Raw genomic sequence first — 27915 nt, 5'->3', positions numbered from 1 at the left:
AAGGTCCAGAATTCCTCGCTGCGCAGGGGCGGTGCCAACATTGAAAGGGTTCCGTAAAATATTTCCTTCATCACAGATCATCCCTAACACTGTGACAATGTTCTTTGAGGCCTGGATAAAGTAGATATGTTCTAATCACATATTTATGTCTCTAGTCTTCCAGGTGTTCATGGCAGCCAACTTCATGCTCTCGGTAACTCATGGTAACTCTGGGCTTCAATTTGCAGTAACAGTGTCTGTCTGTGCACTTTGTTGTCCTGGGCTCTGTTAGTCACAAAAGAAATATGTATGGTTTTAGCAGAATTACCAAATCTTGACACTGCTCTCATTTCCTGGGCATCCCTAGGCTCACAGCCACTTTTGCCTTGACTGAACTACAGTGGAGTTACACTGGCTGAGATCCCTGCTATTCCTTTTTGTTAATATTTTCAGACTGCTAACCTCAGCACGATAACAGAGGAAACAGGGACTCAATAGCTGAGGTCTACTTAAAGAAGAAGAGCTATCCACAGTCTAAAGACATGGGAGGTGAATCCTTATAGAGTTACTAATTTATACATAAACACTATGGGAAAGAAGTTGAATTTCAGATGTCTAGAAAAGACTGCATCTTTACAATTGTTTAAAATGTACATAGAGAGTTTGAAACATAAAAACTAGTAGCCTGTATATTAAGAATATAAGAAGAATCTGTGCAGATACATTGTAACAACTTTATTAACAATAAACTCTACACAGAATAACAACAATGGGAAGAGACTCTGTGTTCTGCTTAGTATTTTCATCATCTTGAAGCAGGCTAGGGTCCTCTAGAGAGAGCTCCTACCAAGGAATTGCTTCTACTGGGGTTCATGGGCAAGTGTGTAGGGGTGTTTGTTTTCTTGATTAGTGATTGATGTGGATAGGCACAGCCTACTATTGAGTGGTGCCACCCCTGGGCAGGTGGTCCTGGATGGTATAATGATACCAGGTTGAGCAAGCCAGAGACAGAAAGCCTGTAAGCAGCATTTCTCCATAGCCTCTGCTTCAGTTCCTGCCTCCTGTTCCCTGCTTTGGGATCCTGTCTTGACTTCCCTTGGTGATCAGTTACAACACAACTCTAAGCTAAAATAAATCATCTCTTCATGGAGATGCTTTTTTAATGGGTTTCTACTTGCCCAGTTATTACGGCCAACAACTGACAAGTGAGACCTTGTGAAACTAAAACATGTTTTACAGGGAAGGACACAATCTATAGAGTAGACAGTCACGGAGTAGTAGTGTTTAAAATTTTTAGCGATTAGGGAAGTGCAAACTGCAACTCCCCTAATTTAAGATTTTATCTTAGGTTAGAATAGATAAGATGAATAAAATAATAGATGAGACAGGAGAGATGGTGCAGAATTAAAGAGTAGCCATGAGCTGGCCCTGTAATTTCAGCTGCAGAGATTGGATGTGTCCTCCCCTCCCACCCCTGTTCTGTCTCTGTGTCTGGGACCCCCCTGGTTTGGATCAGTGTTGAGCATAAATGGGAGGAGAGGCCCTTGGTCCTGGGAAGGCTCCATGCCCACGTGTAGGAGATTGTCAGTGTGGGGAGGCAGGAGTGGGTGGGAGGGTGGGTGAGCATCCTTATAAAAGCAGGGGGAGGGATGGGATAGGGGGTTTCCAGAGTGGAAACCGGGAAAGGGGATAACATTTGAAATGTACATAAATAAAATATCCAAAAAGAAAAAGGAAAAAAATTGAAAAAAATAATCCAGCTCTGTCTATTTTCCTACAGATGTGATGATTTCTTTTTCTTTTACAATTAAAAAAAACTTCTGCCATAAATTTTATCAGACTTTCTTCATTCTCCCATGTGTAGAAGGACATCTCTGCTGGCCCTCATTCATAACTCTAACAACTAGTACAGTATATAATATGGATGTACAAGTGTGCCGGCTGTGTGTTGCCTGATTGCCTTCTACCTATATATTCATAGTTTCAAGTCTTTCAGACATAAAAGGAGGTGACAAAATGCCTCACAGAATACAGATAATTATTAAATAAGGACTCCTGGAAACTGCTTAGTTCTTAAGTATTCCACTTGAATAAACCACACTAGACGTCTCTGGTTTCAGTTTTCAGAACAACAAACACTTTCATCACAGAACCTTGCCTTCTTTTCTCATTGCTGAAACCAAGTACACTGGAGCCATCAATCAAATGCTTCTCAAACTGCTGAGCTATTTGAAATGTGGCGACTTGAACAGAAATAGTGAGTCTTCACAGAAGCACAGAGTCACCAGAATATGTGGTATTTCTTTTTGTGTGTTTTTTGCAAGGATGGTCTCAAGAGATTACTTTTCATACTGCAGGAACACAGTCTATTCCAACATTCATCCAAGAGTATTATATTTGTCTATAAGAAACCAATGTACTCCAAAGAAGTTGTCTATATGGCTGATAATGTTGATGTGTATATTCACTTCCTAGTTGGGGGTTTTGAATATCGCCAGTTGCTGATCGGTATTGAAAACTTAATTTTTCTATGAACTTTCTGGCCTCCCTTTAGCCATAACTACTGCAATCTCCAGGAAACACTGTAAGCCTACTACATGTATTAACTTTGTATATTTCTTTGGAAATATTTCATATCTTTGATGATTGATATACCTTCCTTTAACAAATAACAAAATGGAATCATATCAAGATGTTTGTAGACGCGGGACCTGAGACTGCTTTGGTTGGGGAGGCAGAAATCCGGCCTGAGTAGAGCCACAAGCCTCTTCCGGTCAGAAAAGCGCCTGGGTAGCTAGGGCGCAGGGTCGGCTGACACTCGCCAGCTACCCACAACACCCGCCACAGGATCTTAAGACTTCTGGTGAGTGGAACACAGCTTCTGCTCCAATCCAATTGAGCACGGGACCTGAGACTGCATTAGTTAGGGAAGCAGAAACCGGCCTGAGTAGGGCCACAGGCCTCATCCGGCCGGACCAGCACCGGGGTAGCTAGAGCGCAGGGTTGGCTGACACCCGCCAGCTACCCATGACCCCCGCCACAGGATTTTGAGACTGCTGGTGAGTGGAACACAGCTTCTGCTCCAGTCCAATCACGCGGGACCTGAGACTGCTTTGGTTGGGGAGGCAGAAATCCGGCCTGAGTAGGGCCACAAGCCTCTTCCGGTCAGAAAAGCACCTGGGTAGCTAGGGCGCAGGGTCGGCTGACACTCGCCAGCTACCCACAACACCCGCCACAGGATCTTAAGACTTCTGGTGAGTGGAACACAGCTTCTGCTCCAATCCAATTGCGCGCGGGACCTCAGACTGCATTAGTTAGGGAAGCAGAAAACCGGCCTGAGTAGGACCACAGGCCTCTTCCGGTTGGACCAGCACCGGGGTACCGCCAGCTACCCACGACCCCCGCCACAGGATTTTGAGACTGCTGGTGAGTGGAACACAGCTTCTGCTCCAATCTTTAAACAGTGACAACGACAACAACTAACCCCAGAGATTACCAGATGGCGAAAGGTAAATGTAATAATCTTACTAACAGAAACCAAGACCACTCACCATCATCAGAACCCAGCACTCCCACTTCGCCCAGTCCAGGGCACCCCAACAAACTGGAAAAGCTAGACACGGATCTAAAAGCATATCTCCTGATGATGGTAGAGGACTTCAAGAAGGACTTTAATAACACACTTAAAGAAATACAAAGGAACGCTGGTAAACAGGTAGAAGACAGTAAAGAGGAAGCACAAAAATCCCTTAAAGAATTGCAGGAGAACACTGCTAAAGAGTTACAAATCCTTAAAGAAAAACAGGATAACATAATCAAACAGGTAGAAGTCCTTAATGAAAAACAGGAAAACACATCCAAGCAGATGATGGAAATGAACAAAACCATACTAGACCTAAAAAGGGAAGTAGACACAATAAAGAAAACCCAAAATGAGGCAACACTGGAGATAGAAAACCTAGGAAAGAAATCTGGAAACATAGATACCAGCATCAGCAACAGAATACAAGAGATGGAAGAGAGAATCTCAGGTGCAGAAGATTCCATAGAGAACATCGGCACAACAATCAAGGAAAATGTAAAACGCAAAAAGTTCCTAACTCAAAACATCCAAGAAATACAGGACACAATGAGAAGACCAAACCTACGGATAATAGGAGTGGATGAGAATGAAGATTTTCAACTCAAAGGACCAGCAAACATCTTCAACAAAATTATAGAAGAACACTTCCCAAATCTAAAGAAAGAGATGCCCATGAAATACAAGAAGCCTACAGAACTCCAAATAGACTGGAACAGAAAAGAAATACCTCCCGACACATAATAATCAGAACAACAAATGCACTAAATAAAGATAGAATACTAAAAGCAGTAAGAGAAAAAGGCCAAGTAACATATAAAGGCAAGCCTATCAGAATTACACCAGATTTTTCACCAGAGACTATGAAAGCCAGAAGATCCTGGACGAATGTTATACAGACACTAAAAGAACACAAATTCCAGCACAGGCTACTATACCCAGCCAAACTCTCAATTAACATAGATGGAGAAACCAAAGTATTCCACGACAAAACCAAATTCACACATTATCTTTCCACGAATCCAGCCCTTCAAAGGATAATAACAGAAAAAAACCAATACAAGGACAGGAACCACGCCCTAGAAACAACAAGAAGGTAATCCCTCAACAAACCTAAAAGTAGACAGCCACAAGAACAGAATGCCAACTTTAACAACAAAAATAACAGGAAACAACAATTACTTTTCCTTAATATCTCTTAATATCAATGGACTCAACTCCCCGATAAAAAGACATAGACTAACAAACTGGCTACACAAACAAGACCCAACATTTTGCTGCTTACAGGAAACTCATCTCAGAGAAAAAGATAGACACTACCTCAGAATGAAAGGCTGGAAAACAATTTTCCAAGCAAATGGTATGAAGAAACAAGCTGGAGTAGCTATTCTAATATCTGATAAGATTGACTTCCAACCCAAAGTCATTAAAAAAGACAGGGAGGGACACTTCATACTCATCAAAGGTAAAATCCTCCAAGAGGAACTATCAATCCTGAATATCTATGCTGAAATACAAAGGCAGCCACATTCATTAAAGAAACTTTAGTAAATCTCAAAGCACACATTGCACCTCATACAATAATAGTGGGAGACTTCAACACACCACTTTCACCAATGGACAGATCATGGAAACAGAAACTAAACAGGGACACAGAGAAACTAAGAGAAATTATGAATCGAATGGATCTGGCAGATATCTACAGAACACTCTATCCTAAAACAAAAGGATATACCTTCTTCTCAGCACCTCATGGTACCTTCTCCAAAATTGACCACATAATTGGTCACAAAACAGGCCTCAACAGATACAAAAATATTGAAATTGTCCCATGCATCCTATCAGATCACCATGGAATAAGGCTGATCTTCAATAACAAAATAAATAATAGAAAGCCAACCTTCACGTGGAAACTGAACAACACTCTTCTCAATGATACCTTGGTCAAGGAAGGAATAAAGAAAGAAATTAAGGACTTTTTAGAGTTCAATGAAAATGAAGCCACAACATACCCAAACTTATGGGACGCAATGAAAGCATTTCTAAGAGGAAAACTCATAGCTCTGAATGCCTCCAAAAGGAAACTAGAGAGAGCACACATTAGCAGCTTGACAACATATCTAAAAGCACTAGAACAAAAGGAAGCAAATTCACCCAAGAGGAGTAGACAGCAGGAAATAATCAAACTCAGGGGCGAAATCAACCAAGTGGAAACAAGAAGAACTATTCAAATAATCAACCAATCAAGGAGCTGGTTCTTTGAGAAAATCAACAAGATAGATAAACCCTTAGCCAGACTCACTAGAGGGCACAGAGAAAGCATCCTAATTAACAAAATCAGAAATGAAAAAGGAGACATAACAACAGATCCTGAAGACATCCAAAACACCATCAGATCCTTCTACCAAAGGCTATACTCAACAAAACTGGAGAACCTGGATGAAATGGAGAAGTTCCTAGACAGATACCAGGTACCAAAGTTGAATCAAGATCAGGTTAATGATCTAAACAGCCCTATATCCCCCAAAGAAATAGAAGCAGTCATTAATAGTCTCCCAACTAAAAAAAGCCCAGGACCAGATGGGTTTAGTGCAGAGTTCTATCAGACCTTCAAAGAAGATCTAATCCCAGTTCTTCACAAACTATTCCACAAAATAGAAACAGAAGGTACTCTACCCAACTCATTCTATGAAGCCACAATTACTCTGATACCTAAACCACAAAAAGACCCAACAAAGATAGAAAACTTCAGACCAATATCCCTTATGAATATTGATGCAAAAATCCTCAATAAAGTTCTTGCTAACCGAATCCAAGAACACATCAAAACAATCATCCATCCTGACCAAGTAGGTTTCATCCCAGGGATGCAGGGATGGTTCAATATACGGAAATCCATCAACGTAATCCAGTATATAAACAAACTCAAAGAGAAAAACCACATGGTCATCTCGTTAGATGCGGAAAAAGCATTTGACAAGATCCAACACCCATTCATGATAAAAGTCTTGGAAAGATCAGGAATTCAAGGCCCATACCTAAACATGATAAAAGCAATCTACAGCAAACCAGTAGCCAACATCAAAGTAAATGGTGAGAAGCTTGAAGCAATCCCTCTAAAATCAGGGACTAGACAAGGCTGTCCACTTTCTCCATACCTATTCAACATTGTACTTGAAGTCCTAGCCAGAGCAATTCGACAACAAAAGGAGATCAAAGGGATACAAATTGGAAAAGATGAAGTCAAAATATCACTTTTTGCAGATGATATGATAGTATATATAAGTGACCCTAAAAATTCCACCAGAGAACTCCTAAGCCTGATAAACAGCTTCGGTGAAGTAGCTGGATATAAAATTAACTCAAACAAATCAATGGCCTTTCTCTACACAAAGAATAAACAGGCTGAGAAAGAAATTAGGGAAACAACACCCTTCTCAATAGTCACAAATAATATAAAATGTCTTGGCGTGACTCTAACTAAGGAAGTGAAAGATCTGTATAATAAAAACTTCAAGTCCCTGAAGAAAGAAATTATAGAAGATCTCAGAAGATGGAAAGATCTCCCATGCTCATGGATTGGCAGGATCAACATTATAAAAATGGCTATCTTGCCAAAAGCAATCTACAGATTCAATGCAATCCCCATCAAAATTCCAAATCATTTCTTCAACGAATTAGAAAGTGCAATCTGCAAATTCATCTGGAATAACAAAAAACCTAGGATAGCAAAAACTCTTCTCAAGGATAAAAGAACCTCTGGTGGAATCACCATGCCGGACGTAAAGCTCTACTACAGAGCAATTGTGATAAAAACTGCATGGTACTGGTATAGTGACAGACAAATAGACCAATGGAATAGAATTGAAGACCCAGAAATGAACCCACACACCTAAGGTCACTTGATCTTCCAAAAGGGAGCTAAAAACATCCAGTGGAAGAAAGACAGCATTTTCAACAAATGGTGCTGGCACAACTGGTTGTTAACATGTAGAAAAATGCGAATCAATCCATACCTATCTCCTTGTACTAAGGTCAAGTCTAAGTGGATCAAGGAACTTCACATAAAACCAGAGACACTGAAACTTATAGAGGAGAAAGTGGGGAAAAGCCTTGAAGATATGGGCACAGGGGAAAAATTCTTGAATAGAACAGTAATGGCTTGTGCTGTAAGATCGAGAATTAACAAGTGGGACCTCATGAAACTGCAAAGCTTCTGTAAGGCAAAAGACACCATCAATAAGACAAAAAAAACACCAACAGATTGGGAAAGGATCTTTACCTATCCTAAATCAGATAAGGGACTAATATCCAATATATATAAAGAACTCAAGAAGGTGCACTCCAGAAAGTCAAATAACCTCATTAAAAAATGGAGCTCAGAACTGAACAAAGAATTCTCTCCTGAAGAATACCGAATGGCAGAGAAGCACCTGAAAAAATGTTCAACATCCTTAATCATCAGGGAAATGCAAATCAAAACAACCCTGAGATTCCACCTCACAGCAGTCAGAATGGCTAAGATCAAAAATTCAGGTGACAGCAGATGCTGGGGAGGATGTGGAGAAAGAGGAAAACTCCTCCATTGTTGGTGGGATTGCAAACTTGTACAACCACTCTGGAAATCAGTCTGGCGGTTCCTCAGAAAATTGGACATAGTACTACCGGAGGATCCAGCAATACCTCTCCTGGGCATATATCCAGAAGATGTCCCAACCGGTAAGAAGGACACATGCTCCACTATGTTCATAGCAGCCCTATTTATAATAGCCAGAAGCTGGAAAGAACCCAGATGTCCCTCAACAGAGGAATGGATACAGAAATTATGGTACATTTACACAATGGAGTACTACTCAGCTATTAAAAAGAATAAATTTTTGAAATTCCTAGCCAAATCGATGGACCTGGAGGGCATCATCTTGAGTGAGGTAACACAATCACAAAGGAACTCACACAATATGTATTCACTGATAAGTGGATATTAGCCCAAAACTTAGGATACCCAAGATATAAGATACAATTTGCTAAACGCATGAAACTCAAGAAGAATGAAGACCAAAATGTGGGCACTGTGCCCCTTCTTAGAATTGGGAACAAAACACCCATGGAAGGAGTTACAGAGACAAAGTTTGGAGCTGTGATGAAAGGATTGACCATCTAGAGACTGCTGTATCTAGGGATCCATCCCTTAATCAGCTTCTAAATGTGGACACCATTGCATACACTAGCAAGATTTTGCTGAAAGGACCCAAATATAGCTGTCTCTTGTGAGACTATGCAGGGGCCTAGCAAACACAGGAGTGGATGCTCACATTCAGCTATTGGATGTATCACAGGGTTCCCAATGGAGAAGCTAGAGAAAGTACCCAAGGAGCTAAAGGGATCTGCAACCCTATAGTTGGAAAAACATGATCAACTAACCAGTACCCCGGAGCTCTTGTCTCTAGCTGCATATGTATCGAAAGATGGCCTAGTCGGCCATCAATGTAAAGAGAGGCCCATTGGACTTGCAAACTTTATATGCCCCAATATAGGGGAATGCCAGGGCCAAAAGAATGGGAATGGGTGGGTCGGGAAGTGAGGGGCGCTATGGGGGACTTTTGGGATAGCATTGGAAATGTAATTGAGGAAAATATGTAATAAAAAATATTAAAAATTAAAAAAAAGAAAAATAACTTGTTGAGTTCTTTACATATTTTAAATATTATCCTCCTATAGGATATAGAGTTAGTGAAGATCTTTTCCCAGTCTGTAGGAAGCCAATTTGTCCTACTGATGCAGTCTTTGCCTTACAGAAGCTTTTCAGTTTCATGAGGTCCCATTTATCAATTGTTGATCTTAGATCCTGAGCCATTGGTGTTCTGTTTGGACACCTGTGTCAATGAGTTTCAGGCTCTTCCCCACGTTCTCTTCTATTAGACTCAGTGTATCTGGTCTTATGTTGGGGTACTTAATCCACTTGTACTTGAGCTTTGTGCAAGGTAATAAATATAGATCTATTTTTGTTCTCCTACATACAGACTACCAGTTAGACCAGCACCATTTATTGTAGATGCTTTCTTTTTTCCACTGTATATTTTTCTTGTTTCATTATCATAAGTCTATGGATTTACTTCTGGGTCTTCAATTTGATTCAATTGATTGACTTGTCTGTTTCTATACCAATACCATGCAGTTACTATCACTATTGTACTTAGTAAAGTTTAAATCAAAATGACCCTGAGATTCTTCATCATTCCAATCAGAGTGACTAAGATCAACAACTCAAGTGACAGCACTGTGGGCAAGGATGTGGAGAAAGAGGAGCACTCCTCCATTGCTGCTGGGATGGCAAACTGGTACAACCACTCTGGAAATCAATCTGGCTGTTCCTCAGAAAATTGGAAATAGTTCTACCTGATGACCCAGCTATACCACTCTTGGGCATATACCCAAAGGACTCCCCAACATACCACAAGGACACATATTCTATCATGTTCATAGTAGCCTTATTTATAACAGCCAGAGGCTGGAGACAACACAAATGTCCCTTAACGAAAGAATGGATTCAGAAAATGTGGTTCACTTACACATTGGAATACTATTCAGTTATTAACAATGAGGACATCACGAATTTTGTAGGCAAATGGATGTAACTAGAAAATGTCATCCTGGATGAGGTAACTCAGACCCTAAAGGACATGTATGGTATGTACTCAATGAGAAGTGGATATTAACCAAAAAGTACAGAAGACCTAGGATACAACCTACAGACCTTAGATTGTAACAAGCAAAAATGCCCAAATAAGGAGGCTTCAATCCCACTTGGAAGAGAGAAGGAAATAACCACAGCATGCAGAGGGAGGGAAGGAGGGATCTAGGTGGGGAATAAATAGGATCAGATATGGGGGAAGAAAAGGAGAGAAGCCCAGATGTCCAAGGGAATGAATGGAAACAAACAGCCTTGGGGAATGGGAAATATGTGGACCCTGTAGAAAGTTCCAGAGATCGGGGAGGTTATACACTCTCAGGATTTATTGGGGGTCACCTTAGCTTTGGGGGAAAGAGAACTTGAAGAGCTATCTCTAGGAGTTAGAGACTCAAGTAGAGGGAAAGTGTTACTAACACACATTCAAATTTCTGACCCAGAAATTTTGCTGTCTAAAAGAACTTCAGGGACAAAAAAGGAGAAAAGACTGAAGGAAAGGCAATCGAATGACAAACTCAACTTGGGATCCATCTAATGGGAGGCCAGAACAGCCTGACACTACTATGCTATGATGTGCTTACAGACAAGAGCCAGGCATGGCTGTCTTCTGAGAGGCCCTACTAGCAGCTGACTGACACAGAAACAGATACTTATACCCAACAACTGGACTAAAGTTGGGAATCCCTAAGTTTTAATTAGGGAAGGATTGAAGAAGCTGGAAGGGAGAGCTGCCACATATGAAGATCAGCATTCTCAACTAATCCAGACCCCCAGAAGATACCAGAGCCTGAGCCACCAACCAGGAGCACAGAAAAGTGGTCCAAGACCCTTGGCACATATGTAGTTGGTCTAACCTCAGTGGGAAAGGATATGCTGAACCCTTGAAGGACTTGAGGCTCCAGGAAAAGGGGAGGTCTGGTAGGGGCAAAGTACCCTCTCAGAGGCATGAGGGAGGAGGAATGGAATGAGGACGTGTAGGAGGAGAGAGTGAGTGGGGGAAATTACTGGAATGTAAATAATTAAAAGTATTTAAACTAAATAAATAGCAACCTCTCTAGTAATGTCATTATGAGTTTCCTTGAATGCCTTCACTATCAGATTGTAAGTTTCTATTTTCCCACAAGTTGTTTTATTCAAATAGAGGGTAGTGCCAAGGGATTGTAAGTTAATAAGTACTTAATGACAGTGATGGTGATGGTGATAGTGATGAACTAATGCTGTCATTTTGTTAGTCTCAGGAGGTGCAGGCTTTGCTTAGTTCAGGGCACTACTTCTGTGTGTCTGGGGAAAGTCAGTGGGTGTTGGGGGATGTATAAGAACAAAGTATGGTAGACATATATGAAAATACTATTTTGTAATAACCTAAAATACTTAGTAAAAATAAAGATTTCCCCTTTCATAGAGTTGTAGGATCTTGCAGAATTTGCCCAGTACATCTTCTTAGTGTCTTGACGTATGCCTTTTTCCTTTCTTTTTGGTAAATTCATGTATAACCATCCACAATCACAGCAGCATAGTGTTCATTTGGTTGGGCAAGATGCGCCATCATGAAAGGGGCAATTGTCAGGGAAATACAATTGACCATATTTCTGCAGCTGTGATAAACCCAGTCTCTTATTTATTTTCAAACTTCTGGTTTTTTTGGTGATTTGTTCCTAGAAATCAAACTTAAAGCTATAACAGAGTACACAGGAGACAAACAAGTGTCTAAGAACACCAGTAACAAAAGGTACTTGTGATAGAGCAAATGAAGATATGGGGTGGGGCAGAAGAACTTTGGGCCCTTCTGGTCTACAAATACAAAATACTAACCTAGCCCAGATTACTTCACTTTGTCTCAGACTTCTCTTTAAGGATCTATTCTGAAGGATCTATCCCTCTGTTAGGGAACAGGAGGTCTTCCTTTTCCTCCCCTCTCAAGTTCTCTCTGTTGTGAGATAGGGATAGGGAGTCGCTGCCCTAGTGAACCTATTTGTCTTCCCAATTTCCTTGTCTCCTGCATGTGTGCTGAATTGCATGAGATAAGCTCTAGGTAGTATTCCTAGAGACAACATCTTCTCACCTTCAACCAACATTCTCAATTAGTCAGCAAAGTTCCTTCCTTAAAATGAAGACAAATGAATGTAAGCTGACAAAGCTGATAGAACTCACGGAGTAGCAATGGGAATTACAGAAGACCAGGTCTCCTGGTGGTTTTCATGACCACCCCACACAGTATGACAAGATCCCTATCTAAAATGACAACGCAAGCACGGCTTTGGATCCTGTGTATACATCATTATTGAGAGAAAAGATGACTCACAACACAATGTATAAATCCCAAGGAGGTCTGCCTAAAATCTGTGTACAAATGAGCAAGAGAAACTGGGCTTAGTGGTGAAGCATTCACCTTGAATTTTCTGTGGACACAACAAAACCATGAAGTTTTAAGGTTTTAGACCCACTCTTACTATACTAACTCAAAAAGAGAAATCCCAAGTGTCCAATCAGAATAAAAATTATCCTCTTTTTTTTCCAATTAAAATTGAGGTAATGTGATGACTGAGACACTCAAGTATTAGTTCCAGATGAGAAAACACATACGAAAAACTTTGTGAGAGACATAAGAAAATTAATTAAAATATGTCCAACAAATTCATAACGTTTTATCTCATATTTTTCATTTTGAGGTGTATGGTCTCTCTGGTCAGCATGGCATCTAGCTTGAAGTGCTCAACTCTTAGCCTCAGCCTTATATGGCTGGGGACAGGATTGTGCCACCAAGAGCTTATCTACATATGCTACAGGATAAAATAACTATGTGGTTTATAGATTAGATGAAATAAAGCAATAGCAAGAGAGTATGAAACATTGACCTAAGGTAAGAGTCAGTCCCATGCAAATGTGTCCTTAGGGCCAAGAACTAGAATAGTAATTAGACTGAAAATTCAGAATTGACAGGTGCTCCATTGACAATGCTCCCGGCCAGCTGTTAATTCATAAGGAATTTAAATCAGTATTTTGTTCAAAGACAATATTGCCTTATGAAATAACTTATAATTTTGTGGATATTGGGGTCTTGGCAGTTTTGAATGAAATATTTAGAATAATATTTGAGAAACTGAATGGATATTAAAAAGCACAGAATTAAATAAATTATTTTCATTTAAAAATTATTTGTTGTGTAAAAACATCCCAAATCCCAAAGCACGATTAGGAGGCTGATACTGAAAGACAGTGAGTGGGTTTGTGAATACACTGAACAAGGTCCTTGGTCAAAAGCAAACAAAAGTATCAATGTGTACATGAATGTTTTGCAAGGATGTGAATCACTGCAGTTGTGGGGGACCCATGAGGCCCTGAGTCTGGTTATACCATCAAGCACAAACTGGGACTCATTGATTGTCATGACAATTTAAGATATACCAGTTTGAAGTACTATTTGATCAAAATATGAAGTGAGCTAATTTTACCTTAGATGAAGCTGTAGAATATTTTTAAGCCTTGATATCAGAGAAGGAAGAGCAACTCAGCAGAGAAGCTTGGATATATTTTGTAGGAATCCACATATTCCAGAACCAAAGGAAAAAATAACTCCAGTTATTAAAAACAACTCTACATGATAAATATAAATATAACTCACAATATTAGCTATAAAATTCACAAATATGCTAAGGAGAATTTTATTATGGATCTTAAAACTTAAAAAATAACAACTAAGGAATTAGCTTAGCTACATAGAACTGTGTAAAGCAAAATTTGAAATTTGCAAGTGAACTTGAGTGTCATAGCCAATGATCACAGCACAAAAATTAAGAGTCAAGGATCCATCATCTATGATACTAACAAAAGCAGTGAGGCTTGATGAAGGTGAAGAGAATATCACGAGGCAGAGCTGTAAACTTTTATAATAATTTCTCTTTAGATTTAGACAAAATCCAATAGGAGAGAACTTAACAATGAAGAGATTCAAAGAGGCACACTAAGGGCCCTAGCAAGCCCAGGTTCCTGGTATATCATGTCTACTCTGAGCGTCACATCATTTACTATCAACTTAGACAGCTAGCTGCTGCACATTACTATAAGATTTTGATGAAAAACAGCACACTATCTTATGCAGGGCATACAGAAGAGATTGCATTATGAAGCTGCACCTTACACATGGACAGAAGGACATGTTCAACCTTCCTTATGACGTCCAGCATAGTATAACTAATCCAAGAAAACTGCAAGTGCCACAGATCTCTTTCCTTGAAAATATTAAGAGAAATATTCCTTCAAAATATTTTGGATCCAATCTTTGTTTATACCAGAATTCATCATGCCCCTGTAAAGGGATACATTACCTGAATTATGCAGTAATGACTGATGAGAATTGCCTATATTACAACATTTAACAATTGCATGTTCATTCAAGGTCTGTTTGAAGTGGAGCAGTGTTATGCCATTGAAAAGCTTAGACCATTACCCTGCCTTCAAAAAAAATGAAAAAGTTACAATGAAAACTCCGTTAGCTCACTTTTTTAAAGTATACAACAATGTAGTTAAAACCTTTAAAGATGTCATTTCAGTGCAATGCTGTCCTAGACACCTTTAGGTTTTCCACTGTGTGGTTTACATTTTATACATAAAGCCAAGAAAAAAATATGAAGCAAAGGGCCTCTCTACAAAAATATGACCTGCTGCTGTGTGTATAAGGAATCCGTGAAAGGACTCTATGGCAAGAGCACTGGTTGAAGTGAACCAGTACTTTTAGTAGTAGAGCCACACAATAAAAATAAAACTTCAACAGATTTACAATCCATGTAATTGCACTTTTTTCTTTGCCTAATTGTACCATCTCAGCAATTATATTATAAGCATGATTAGAATCCCCATTAACTGTGCCTTTGCAATAAAACTGTGGCAGAGCATACTTCCTGTGTGCTGCTAAATGCAGTGATGTCTTAGGCAAATTCTAGACTAAGAAAGTTTTCAAACAAAATGGGATGGAGAGAAATTAACATTATTAGTGGATAATATCAAAAGTTTCTTCTGCTGTCCAGAAGGATGTCTCCACTTGAAATATTGTCTGGGTTACACTTTAGAACCCTGAACTGAGAGATAATTGCATGAGATGAACGCTTTGCTTTGTAACATCTACAGTTATGTAAACCCTTAAAAACATGAATGAGTTTTGTGTGCTTTTGGATACATGCACGAATGCAGATGTGTGCATGGGTGTCTGTGTTTCTAGTAAATATTTCATGGATGTTAGGGTCCTGGGGTGATGTATTTTTACTTTATCAGTTTGCTTTCTTTAATCTTGGTATGTTTGTTTATTTGGTGGACCATTTGTTTTCTAAAGAGAGAAAATGAGGATTTGCCTAGGTTAGAGGAGAGTAGGATTGGGAAGGAGATAGGGAAGATAAAACCATGATAAAAATATACTGCATGAACAATTTATTTTTCAATTAAAAACAAGAAGAAATGTACTTTTTTACTTTTAAAGTGTCTCTAAAATACTCGGCTATTCTTTCAAACATACATAGCTCAGAATTATCCTTGGTTCCATAGACAGGAAAATCAGCAAAATGCAATAAAGAGGCATGAGAAAAATGAAATTTTAAGGCTTACATTTATATAAGAATATGTCAAATTTGTTCATTAAACACATATTTATATATTTAAACTTTTATAATTCATGTGTTCATACAGATCTTAAATTCAACTATGTACATGTGGTTAAGAGTTTAATTTTCATTAATTAACTGAAAATGACAAACATTAAAACAAGAGATTGTTTATAAAACCACTAGAACCTCAGACAAAATAGTGTCACCTAAAGCTAAAAATGAATGTGATTAAAATATACTTTGATTTATCTAAAGGTGCATGTCACACCTCCTCTGTTGTATACACAGGGCAACACTGAAGGGATTCACTCATCACATGACATGGGGTCCATGAAGCGATCATTGTTGTTAAATGGTAGCAAGATGCTCTCCCCACTGTGTCTTCTCAACAAACTCTAAAAATCTAATTCAGATGCCAGTTGTAAAGAAATGTAAAATATTCCAATTTTGTTCTATTTAATGACACAGGTTAACAAAGGAGCATGTATGCAAAATGAGAATTTTTGAGTCACCTATCCAATTCAGTGGTTCATCAAACTTAAAATAGAATGCTATCAGAAACCTGAAACACTGTAGAGAGGCAAAACCAGAACTAACCTTGTTAAGCTATCCCACCAAGCTTTCCTCCTCGAAAATGGACTTAAATTGTCATCCTCAACATGTGTTCCTAATCTGTCGAATCCAAGATCACTTTGAAGACTCCTCTCACAAGTTCTCACTGAGGCAGATGTGTGGTCAGTGTGGATGTGTGAAGGTCTGGTCATCCTTTTCTCAGTGACAGACCAGGACTTGGTGGCTTGTGTATTCAGATGAGTGCGGGAAACACTGCAGAGGAAAATATACCATGTCTCATATGTTTCCTAAATGGTTCCCAAAATTATATTTTAACAATTGCTTTAAGAAGAAGTAGGATTTCCCTATAAACAATCTTACTAGTAAAAATATTTCAGAGAATACCCACCATAACAATTTCTTTTTTATTAAGTATTTTCCTCATTTACATTTGAAATGCTATCCCCAAAGTCCCCTATATCCTCCCCCCTACCCCCCTACCAACACACTCCCACTTTTTGGCACTGGCATTCCACTGTACTGGGGTATATAAAGTTTGCAATTCCAATGTGCCTCTCTTTCTACTTACTGATGGCCAACTAGGCCATCTTTTGATATATATGCAACTAGAGTCAAGAGCTCTGGGGTACTGGTTACTTCATACTGTTGTTCCACCTATAGGGTTGCAGATCCCTTTAGCTCCTTGGGTATTTTCTCTAGCCCCTCTATTGGGGGCCCAGTGATCCATCCAAAAGCTGACTGTGAGCATCCACTTCAGTGTTTGCTAGGCCCCGGCAAAGTCTCACTAGAGACAGCTATATCAGGGTCCTATCAGCACAATCTTGCTAGTGTATGCAATGGTGTCAGGGTTTGGAGGCTGCTTATGGGATGGATCCCTGGATATGGCAGTCTCTAGATGGTCCATCCTTTTCTCTCAGCTCCAAACCTTGTCTCTGTAACTCCTTCCATGGGTGTTTTGTTCCCAATTCTAAGAAGGGGCAAAGTGTCCACACACTTTGGTCTTCGTTCTTCTTGAGTTTCATGTGTTTTGCAAATTGTGACTTATATGTCTTCTCAACAAACTCTAAAAATCTAATTCAGATGCCAGTTGTAAAGAAATGTAAAATATTCCAATTTTGTTCTATTTAATGACACAGGTTAACAAAGGAGCATGTAGGCAAAATGAGAATTTTTGAGTCACCTATCAAATTCAGTGGTTCATCAAACTTAAAATAGAATGCTATCAGAAACCTGAAACACTGTAGAGAGGCAAAACCAGAACTAACCTTGTTAAGCTATCCCACCAAGCTTTCCTCCTTCGAAAATGGACTTAAATTGTCATCCTCATCATGTGTTCCTAATCTGTCAAATCCAAGATCACTTTGAAGACTCCTGTCACAAGTTCTCACTGAGGCAGATGTGTGGTCAGTGTGGATGTGTGAAGGTCTGGTCATCCTTTTCTCAGTGACAGACCAGGACTTGGTGGGTTGTGTCTTCAGATGAGTGCGGGAAACACTGCAGAGGAAAATATACCATGTCTCATATGTTTCCTAAATGGTTCCCAAAATTATATTTTAACAATTGCTTTAAGAAGAAGTAGGATTTCCCTATAAACAATCTTACTAGTAAAAATATTTCAGAGAATACCCACCATAACAATTTCTTTTTTATTAAGTATTTTCCTCATTTACATTTGAAATGCTATCCCCAAAGTCCCCTATATCCTCCCCCCTACCCCCCTACCAACACACTCCCACTTTTTGGCACTGGCATTCCACTGTACTGGGGTATATAAAGTTTGCAATTCCAATGTGCCTCTCTTTCCACTCACTGATGGCCAACTAGGCCATCTTTTGATATATATGCAGCTAGAGTCAAGAGCTCCGGGGTACTTGTTAATTCATACTGTTGTTCCACCTATAGGGTTGCAGATCCCTTTAGCTCCTTGGGTATTTTCTCTAGCCCCTCTATTGCGGGCCCAGTGATCCATCCAAAAGCTGACTGTGAGCATCCACTTATGTGTTTTGTAGGCCCTGGCGTAGTCTCACTAGAGACAGCTGTATCAGGGTCCTATCAGCACAATCTTGCTAGTGTATGCAATGGTGTCAGGGTTTGGAGGCTGCTTATGGGATGGATCCCTGGATATGGCAGTCTCTAGATGGTCCATCCTTTTGTCTCAGCTCCAAACATTGTCTCTGTAATTCCTTCCATGGGTGTTTTTTTCCCAATTCTAAGAAGGGGCAAAGTATCCACACACTTTGGTCTTCATTCCTCTTGAGTTTCATGTATTTTGCAAATTGTAACTTATATCTTGGGTAATTTAAATTTCTGGGCTAATATCCATTTATCATTGAGTACATATCATTTGAGTTCTTTTGTGATTGGGTTACCTCACTCAGGATGATGCCCTCCAGGTCCAACCATTTACCTAGGAATTTTATAAATTAATTCATTTTAATAGCTGAGTAGTACACCATTGTGTCAATGTACCCCATTTTTTGTATCCATTCCTCTACTGTGGGGCAACTGGATTCTTTCCAGCTTCTGGCTATTATAATTAAGGCTGCTGTGAACATAGTGGAGCATGTTTCTTTCTTACTAGTTGGAACATCTTCTGGATATATGCCCAGGACAGGTATTACAGGATCTTCCAGTAATACCATGACCAATTTTCTGAGAAACCGCCAGACTGATTTCCAGAGTGTTTGTACAAGCTTGCAATCCCACCAAGAATGGAGGAGTGTTCCTCTTTCTCCACATCCTCGCCAGGATCTGGTGTCATCTGAACTTTTGATCTTAGCCTTTCTGACTGGTGTGAGATGGAATCTCAGGGTTGTTTTGATTTGCATTTCTCTGACGATTAAGGATGCTGAACATTTTTTCAGGTGTTTCTCAGCCATTCGGTATCCCTCAGTTGACAATTCTTTGTTCAGCTCTGAGCCCCATTTTTATTGGGGTTATTTGATTTTCTGGAGTCCACCTTCTTGAGTTCTTTATATATATTGGATATTAGTCCTCTATCTGATTTAGGATAATAAAAGAACCTTTCCCAATCTGTTGATGGCCTTTTTGTCTTATTAACGTTGTATTTTGCCTTACAGAAGCTTTGCAGTTTCATGAGGTCCCATTTTTTGATTCTAGATCTTACAGCACAAGCCATTGCTGTACTATTCAGGAATTTTTCCCATGTGCCAATATCTTCGAGGTTTTTCCCCACTACCTCCTCTATAAGTTTCAGTGTCTTTGGTTTTATGTGGAGTTCCTTTATCCACTTAGATTTGACCTTAGTACAAGGAGATAGGAATAGATCAATTCGAATTCTTCTACATGATAACCACCAGTTGTGCAGAGCACCATTTGTTGAGAAAGCTGTCTGTTATCCACTGGATGGTTTTAGCTCCCTTGTGGAAGATCAAGTGACCATAGGTGTGTGGGTTCCTTTCTGGGACTTCAATTCTATTCCATTGGTCTACTTTTCAGTCGTTATACCAGTACCATGCAGTTTTTATCACAATTGCTCTGTAGTAAAGCTTTAGGTCAGGCATGGTGATTCCACCAGAGGTACTTTTATCCTTGAGAAGAGTTTTTGATATCCTAGGTTTTTTGTTATTCCAGATGAATATGGAGATTGCTCTTTCTAATTCCTTGAAGAATTGAGTTGGAATTTTGATGGGGATTGCATTGAATCTGTAGATTGCTTTTGGCAAGATAGCCATTTTTACAATGTTGATCCTGCCAATCCATGAGCATGGGAGATCTTTCCATCTTCTGAGATCTTCTTAATTTCTGTCTTCAGAGACTTGAAGTTCTTATCATACAGATCTTTCGCTTCCTAGTTAGAGTCACGTCAAGGTATTTCATAATATTTGTGACTATTGAGAAGGGTTTTGTTTCCCTAATTTCTTTCTCAGCCTGATTATTTTTTGTGTAGAGAAAGGCCATTGACTTGTTTGAGTTACTTTTATATCCAGCTCCTTCCCCAAAGCTGTTTATCAGGTTTAGGAGTTCTCTGGTGGATTTTTTAGGGTCTCTTATATATACTATCATATCATCTGCAAAAAGTGATATTTTGACTTCTTCTTTTCCTATTTTATCCCCTTGATCTCCTTTTGTTCTCGAATTGCTCTGGCTAGGAAAGACCATCCAGAGACAGCCCAACTTTGGAATCCACCCCATAAACAACCACGAAACCCAGTCACTAGGCAGATGCCAATTCGATCCTACTGACAGGAGTCTGATATACCCGTCTTCTGTGAGACTCTGCCAGTGTTTGGCAAATACAGAAGTGAATGTTCACAGTCATCCATTGGATGGAGCACAAGGTCTCCAATGAAGGACCCAGAGAAATACACAGGGAGCTGAAGGGGACTGAAGCCCCAAAGTAGGAAATTCAATATGAACTAACCAGTACCTCCAGACCTCCTTGCAACTATACCATCAGTCAAAGAAAACACATGGTGGAACTTGTGGCTCTAGCTATATATGTAGCAGAGGATAGCCTAGTCGGTCATCAATGGGAGGAGTGGCCCTTGGTCCTATGAAGGCTCTAGGCCCCAGAATAGAGGAATGCCAGGGCCAGTAATAGGAGTTGGTGAGCTGGGAAGGAGGGTGAGGGGGGAAGTGATAGGAGATTTTTAGAGGAGAAATTAAAAAAGGGGATAACATTTGAAATGTAAATAAAGAAAATATATAATAAAGAAAGAAAAGAAAAAATATATATACTGCATGATAAATTTATTTTTTAATTAAAAAGAAGAAGAAATGTACTATTTTTCATATAAAGTATCTCTAGAAATTACTCAGCTATTCTTCCAGTTACATACATAGATCAGAATTATCCTTGGTTCCATAAACAGTAAAATCAACAAAATGAAATAAAGTGATATAAGGAAAGTGAAATTCAAGGGATTCCTTTCATTTAAGAATATGTCAAATTTGTTCTTTAAACACAGTTTTATATTTTTAAGTTATTCTAATTCATGTGTTCATACAAATCTTAAATTCAACTATGCACATGTGGTTACCAGTTTAACTTTCATCTATAGGATGGAATACAGAACCCCCAATGGAGGAGCAAGAGGACGCACCAAAGGAGCTAAAGGGGTCTACAATCCTATAGGTGGAACAATGATATGGTCTAATCAGGACCCCTGGAGCTCATATCTCTTGCTGCATATGTAGCAGAAGATGGCCTATTCAGCCATCATTAGGAAGAGAGGCCCCATGGTCTAGCAAACTTTATATGCCCCAGTAGAAAGGAATGCCACAGCCAAGAAGTCGGAGTGAGTGGGTTGGGGAGCAGGACAGGGCGAGTGTATAGGGGAGTTTTGGGATAGCATTTGAAATGTAAATGAACAAAATAGCTAATAAAAAATAAGAACCCACTCTATAATAAAAAAAAGAAAGTTTAATTTTAATAATTAACTGAAAATGATAGATATTAACCCAAGAAATTGTTCATAAAACCACTAAAACCTTAGGGTATAGACAAAATAGTGTCACCTAAAGCTAAAACTGCATGTGATTAAAATATACTTTGATTTATCTAAAGTTGCATGTCACACCTCCCCTGTCATATCCAGAGGACAACACTGAAGAGATTCACTCCTCACATGACACGGGGACCATGGAGCTACAATTATTGTTAAATGCTGGCAAGAACCTCTCCCCACTCTGTCTTCTCAACAAACTCTAAAATCTAATTCAGATGCCACTTGGAAAGAAATGTAATATATACTAATTTTGTTCTATTTACTGACTCAGGTTAACAAAGGGGCATGTCTACAAAATGAGAATTTTTGAGTCACCTATCCAATTCAGTTGTTCATCAAAATTAAAATAGAATACTATCAAAAACCTGAAACACTGTAGAGAGGCAAACCAGAACTAACCTTGTTAAGATATCCCACCAAGCTTTCCTCCTCGAAAATGGACTTAAATTGTTGTCCTCAACATGTGTTCCTACTCTGTTGAATCCAAGATCACTTTGAAGACTCCTGTCACAAGTTCTCACTGAGGCAAATGTGTTGTCAGTGTGGACTCGTGAAGGTCTGGTCGTCCTTTTCTCAGTGACAGCCCAGGACTTGGTGGGCTGTGTCTTCAGCTGAATGCTGGAAACACTGCAGAGGAAAATATGCCATGTCTCATACGTTTCCTAAATGGCTCCCCAAATTATATTTTAACAATTGTTTTAAGAAGAAGAGGAATTTCCCGTTAAACAATCTTTTATCAGTAAAAATATTTCAGAGAATACCCACCATAACTAATTCAAGTTTAAATTTGTGTAATTAGTTCAAACAATTCAAAGGTGATTTGTTTTTCCCATCAGTCATATACTTTTTATTATATTGGTATCACATTGAATAAACCATTTTAGTTATCACAGATGTACAGAAAGTTTTAGAAAACTTAACATGTTTATACTATTTATCATTTCAGTGTCTAACAATGATATATGATACACATTTTTATTTTTAATAAAAAGCACTAAAAACTGGTCCTAATTTTAACCACCCTCAAATTTTCCAAGGTCTTATCCCCTCCCTACAGACCCAACTCCATGCCTTTTCCTTATATTTCTTTGTGAAAGGCAAGCAACAAAGCAGACCAAAAAGCATACACACACACATTCACAAAGTCAGAAACCACACATACAAGCAAAAATCAATAGGACAAAGAGTATGTCTAAACTGCCTGAGTAGACTCATATCCCAGCTGGACCTCCATTCTCCTGCCACCTGTCTGCCCACCTCCTTTGTATCTGCTGAGCCTCAAGCATACAGGTAAAATTCCTTTCTCCCATTCATCTCCCCTGCTTTCTGAATCTGCTGGAGCAAGCTCAGCTGCTTTGAGCAGCCTGTTATCCCAGTGGAACCTCCATTACTCCCCCATTCTCTCTGTACACCTTCAATAGATCTGCAGCTACTTAACCACACAGACCTGCAGATCTGGAACCATACAATTCAAGAATATCAATCAGAGGCCTACCATACCAGGACTACTGAGTTTAAGCCCCCCAATACCTACTATAAAAGATACATCAAGGGAACAAAGTCATACTAATGGATAGCAGCCATCAAAAGAACATAATTAACAAAAGCCAGGCTAATTTGACAACTTGAGAGCACAGATACCCTTCTACAGCAAGTCCTGGATAGCTTACCACTACTGAAAGACAAGAAAATTACCTTTGATTCAATCTTATAGAAATGGTAGAGGCCTTTATATAAGAAATGAATAAATACCATAAAGAAATATATGAAAATCCAACGCAACAGGTGGAGGTCTTTAAAGACGAAACAACAACAACAAAATCCTCTAAAAATATACAGGGAAATACTACTAGACAGGTGAAAGAAATAAATAAAACTCTACAAGACGTGAAAGTGGAGATATAAGGAAAACACAAACTGTTGGAATCCTGGAGTTAGAAAACCAAGGAAGAGAAGAGGAACAACAGATTTAAAACAGAACCAACAGAATACAGGTAATGGAAGAAAAAATCTCAGACATAGAAAATATAATAGAAGAAATAAATCCCATCCCATATTCACACCTCTGACCCCTAAAGGTCTCTGTCTGAAAGAGTAGCAGGGATGGAAATGGAGAGGAGCCTGAGCAAAAGAAGTTCCAGCAACAGGCCCAAAGTGTGATTCAGCTCAAACAGCGGTCCCAAGGCCTGACCCTTTTACTGAGGCTATAGAATACTCATAAAAAGGGATCTATCATGACTGCCCTGTGAAAGACTCAAATCCCCAATAAAAAGACATAGATTAACAGACTGGTTATGTAAACAGGACCCAACTTTTTGCTGCATACAGGAAACCCACCTCAGGGACAAAGATAGACACTATCTTAAAGTAAAAGGCTGGAAAACAATTTTCCAAGCAAATGATCTAAAGAAACAAGCTGGAGTAGCCATTCTAATATCAAATAAAATCGACTTTAAACCTAAAATTCTCAAAAAAGATAAGGAGGGGTACTTGTTACCCATCAAAGTTAAAAATCTTCCATGATGAACTCTCAATTCTGAACATCTATGCTCCAAATGCAAGAGCATCCACATTCATTAAAGAAACTTAGCGAAAATTCCAGATTTCCTCCATGTAACACACAAATTGCCTATTACAGAGAGATAACATCCCAAGAGCCAGAATAATAGACTTTGTGGTGTGTGCTACATCCTTTGTGTTTCTATGATAACCTTCCTTTAAACACTTCTACTTTAGTAAACATTGATGAGAAGAATCCCAAAATTACAGCTATATGAATTAGGAACTGGAAATTAGCAATGTGCATATGTACTTAGTTGAATGTCCACACCTCAAGTTAGCTTATACTATTAATTTTTTATTGGGTGTTTATTTAATTAAAATTCCAATGCTATCCCAAGCTTATACTATTATTAAAGGGAAAGAAAGTTTCATTGAACTTAGCCCGGCAGTTGGGGAATGCTGCCTGTCCTACACAAGTGTTTTAATGGGAAGTACATTAAGGATATTATTTCTGGAATGTAATATTCTTTCAGATCCTAATAAGCACGTGAGTCATTTCACTACAGAATACAGTTTAATTTCAATCCACTGGCTTTCTAGGCTTCTAGACTTACTGCTCTGACTTACTTTTCAAGTTCATATTTTAACAATTCTTCATTTTTCAGTTCAGCTGTACAGAGTTTTTTCTGTACTTTCAGTTCTTTTTTCAAAGAAATTGTATTAGATTGTATGTCCACCATCTCAGCTTTAATATCATTATTTCTGCGCTCCATTGACATGATATACTCTTGTCTTTCATACTCTTTCTGTTGGTCATAGTCAGCCTCTTTCTAAAGAACATTATAAAGACACATTTTAAAATAGGACATCCAAGGAGAGTTCAAAGGGTTTAGGAAGAGTGGTTGGTTTGATCAAAATACCAGTATGCATATTTGAAATTACCAAGATCAAACCAAATGACTTCAAATAAAAGAAATTCTGTTTAAATTATAAATATCACTGTATTTATTCTAAATAAAGGAAACACTTATTTGAAACATAACTATCCAACAAATTATTGTGTAATTTTCTTTACATTTCAATCTACAAGGCAAAGAATATTTTAAATGAAAGAGAAAGGGGTAGGAGTTCAAATACTATTCAACCACATCAAGTGCATTTAAGCAGAATTTTTTAAAGAATTCTTCCTGTGGTGCTGTAGACTGAACCCAGGGACTTGTGGATGACAGAGAGCTATCCAACCATAGCACTACATCCTCATCCCTGAAGTATCCATATAATAATTCCAAAATTAATAATATAGTACAATTTTATAGTAAAGCATGGAACATATAAACAACTGAAGTTCATTATCATATCCACATCACAATTATTTTCTTTCTCACAAATTTTCAAGTAATCTCAAAGATCACATGATTCCCTATTGAAAACGGGAATTCTGAAAGATGAATTCTTTTTGCACAAATAGACAAATCTAAGATGATTATCAATAAAAGTGGATCTTTTCTTTTTCCAAAAATCTACAACAGAAGTTGCCATGAAACACAGAAGAAACACATACAATCATAAACACAATACATTGAAAATGAAACTTGAGGTGGAGTTAATTACAGCACATGACAGATGACTGTATTCACCTGTAATAATCGATTCACTGTGTTTATTTCTTCCATTACTTGACACCTGTGTTGCCTTTCAATGGCTTTTCTGTGCTTTTCTACCTCGCTGCGCTCTATCCTGTTCTGGTCCATATGGGTTTTTAGGCTGAGTATTTTCTCTTCATGCTGTTGTACTTTGTGCTCTAGCATCTCACACTTCTCCTGGGCTGCTGCCATCTCTGCTGACTTCTGCTGCAGGGCATTATTTTCATCATTCAGGCATTTCCAGTGGTATTGTGCTTGTTGTAGTTTTGTTTCGATACTTTCAAGCTGAGTGAAAACAATTAATATTGTCTAGTCATGCAGCAGGCAGAAAAAAATAGCACACCACCAATAGGAATTTCAGCATGAATTCAATTGAATTCATCATGAATTTCAGCAATTTCAGCATGAACCCAGACTTTACACATGGTTGGCAAATTCACACCTTCATTCATTACATTAATGAATTATTGATAACATTAAATCTAAAAAAATCCAACCAAATCAAACAAACAACAGAGAGAGAGAGACAGAGAGACAGAGACAGAGACAGACAGAGAAAGAGAGAGAGAAAGAGAGAGAGAGAAAACCTATAAACTGTTTTCCCAATCAGATCAGGAAAACTCCCTAAGCATTAATTATCAGGTACGTAAGTGAGGTTCTTATCTGTCTTTTAGCTAATTTAATATTGGTATGACTGTCAAATCATTGTGTTTCTTAGAACAGGCATTTCTTTATTATTATTTTTTTTATAATGGGTTTATTCTGGTTTATGCATGAAAAACCCTACCAAATGAAGGTACATAAAACAACATGAAGTAATATAGACCTTTTTGTTAAATTATATAATAACATTCTGTTTCATAAGATAGTGGAAGGTACTGTCAGGTGACATGTGGATTAGAAAAAGGCAGCAAGGGCTGGTGAGATGGCTCAGTGGGTAAGAGCACCCGATTGCTCTTCCAAAGGTCCAGAGTTCAAATCCCAGCAACCACATGGTGGCTCACAACCATCCGTAATGAGATCTGGCGCCCTCTCCTGGAGTGTCTGAAGGCAGCTACAGTGTACTTACATATAATAAATAAATCTTAAAAAAAAAAAAAAAGAAAAAGGCAGCAAGCATATAGAAGTGAAACTAAGGCTGGGTGGTGGATGAGTAAAGTTTGAAGTATATTTTCCTATACATGAACTTAAAAGTTGAATAAATCAATTTACTAATTACTAGTACTATTAAATTAATAAATTAAATAAAAACAATTAATTACAAAAATTAATTGAAAATTAATTTTGACAACATAAAATATACATTCAATTTTAAGAACAAGCACTTATTTCTTCCTCACAGATAATAAAAGGCAATTTAACTGGAAAACTCATTTGAAATGGAAAAAAAGTAGTTAAATAAGAAAAATAAAGCTAGAGTATATATCCCTTCCAAGAAATGTAGAAAATACAAGCTTATATTTAATTTGAGAAAATTGGATTTATTTTCTCTTTTCCAAGATTCCTAATGTTTACTTCTCCTTGCTTCTCTGGAAAAGTCCATCTCATCTCCTTCTAGACTGAAATTTTTTTCCATGTCATAAAAACTACTTTTGAAACTTATTGATTCCAACTATATTTGAAAAATTATTTATCTTTGATGGATCAAATCTCTGAAATTTAGAGGTATACACAATGATGTCTTCATATGAGTTTAAAAATTATTTCATGAGTCATGATCAATAAAATCCAGACTGAACCATATTTTTTCAATAGAAGGAGGAATATGCACAAAAATTGTTGTTTCTGGACTTATAGAGTCTGGAACTTGGTTCCTGTGACTCAAGTTTGGGCAGGAGCATGCATACCAAATGGGTTTAGAACAGCATAGAAATTTTAAGACACA

The 27915-nt window shown here is 38.4% G+C and overlaps 1 protein-coding gene across 3 annotated transcripts; it reads right to left on the bottom strand.

Annotated features, from left to right (window-relative positions):
- Positions 1-34: 34 nt before the first annotated feature.
- LOC147005970 (uncharacterized) lies at positions 35-26082 on the bottom strand. 3 transcript variants are annotated; one of them, XM_085835186.1, is made up of 7 exons: positions 26025-26082; positions 25015-25217; positions 22285-22512; positions 17680-17908; positions 16439-16666; positions 13700-14699; positions 35-264 (listed from the first exon to the last, which is right to left on the bottom strand). In XM_085835186.1, the coding sequence occupies exons 1-4, from the start codon at positions 26058-26060 to the stop codon at positions 17689-17691; spliced, it is 687 nt and encodes a 228-aa protein (XP_085691312.1). In that variant the 5' UTR covers positions 26061-26082; the 3' UTR covers positions 35-264; positions 13700-14699; positions 16439-16666; positions 17680-17688. The 3 variants fall into 3 exon arrangements, with proteins under 3 accessions (XP_085691312.1, XP_085691311.1, XP_085691310.1); XM_085835185.1 differs by lacking the exon at positions 17680-17908; XM_085835184.1 differs by lacking the exons at positions 35-264; positions 13700-14699; positions 17680-17908 and having other exon boundaries at positions 16322-16666.
- Between the last annotated feature and the right edge of the window lie 1833 nt (positions 26083-27915).

The sequence above is a fragment of the Mus caroli genome, unplaced genomic scaffold, assembly GCF_978045245.1.
Source record: "Mus caroli unplaced genomic scaffold, Mus_caroli_1 scaffold_2, whole genome shotgun sequence".
In the NCBI taxonomy this organism is placed as follows: domain Eukaryota; kingdom Metazoa; phylum Chordata; class Mammalia; order Rodentia; family Muridae; genus Mus; species Mus caroli.
Note: the sequence above shows the minus strand (reverse complement) of the source record. Positions and strands in the feature narration are given on the sequence as shown.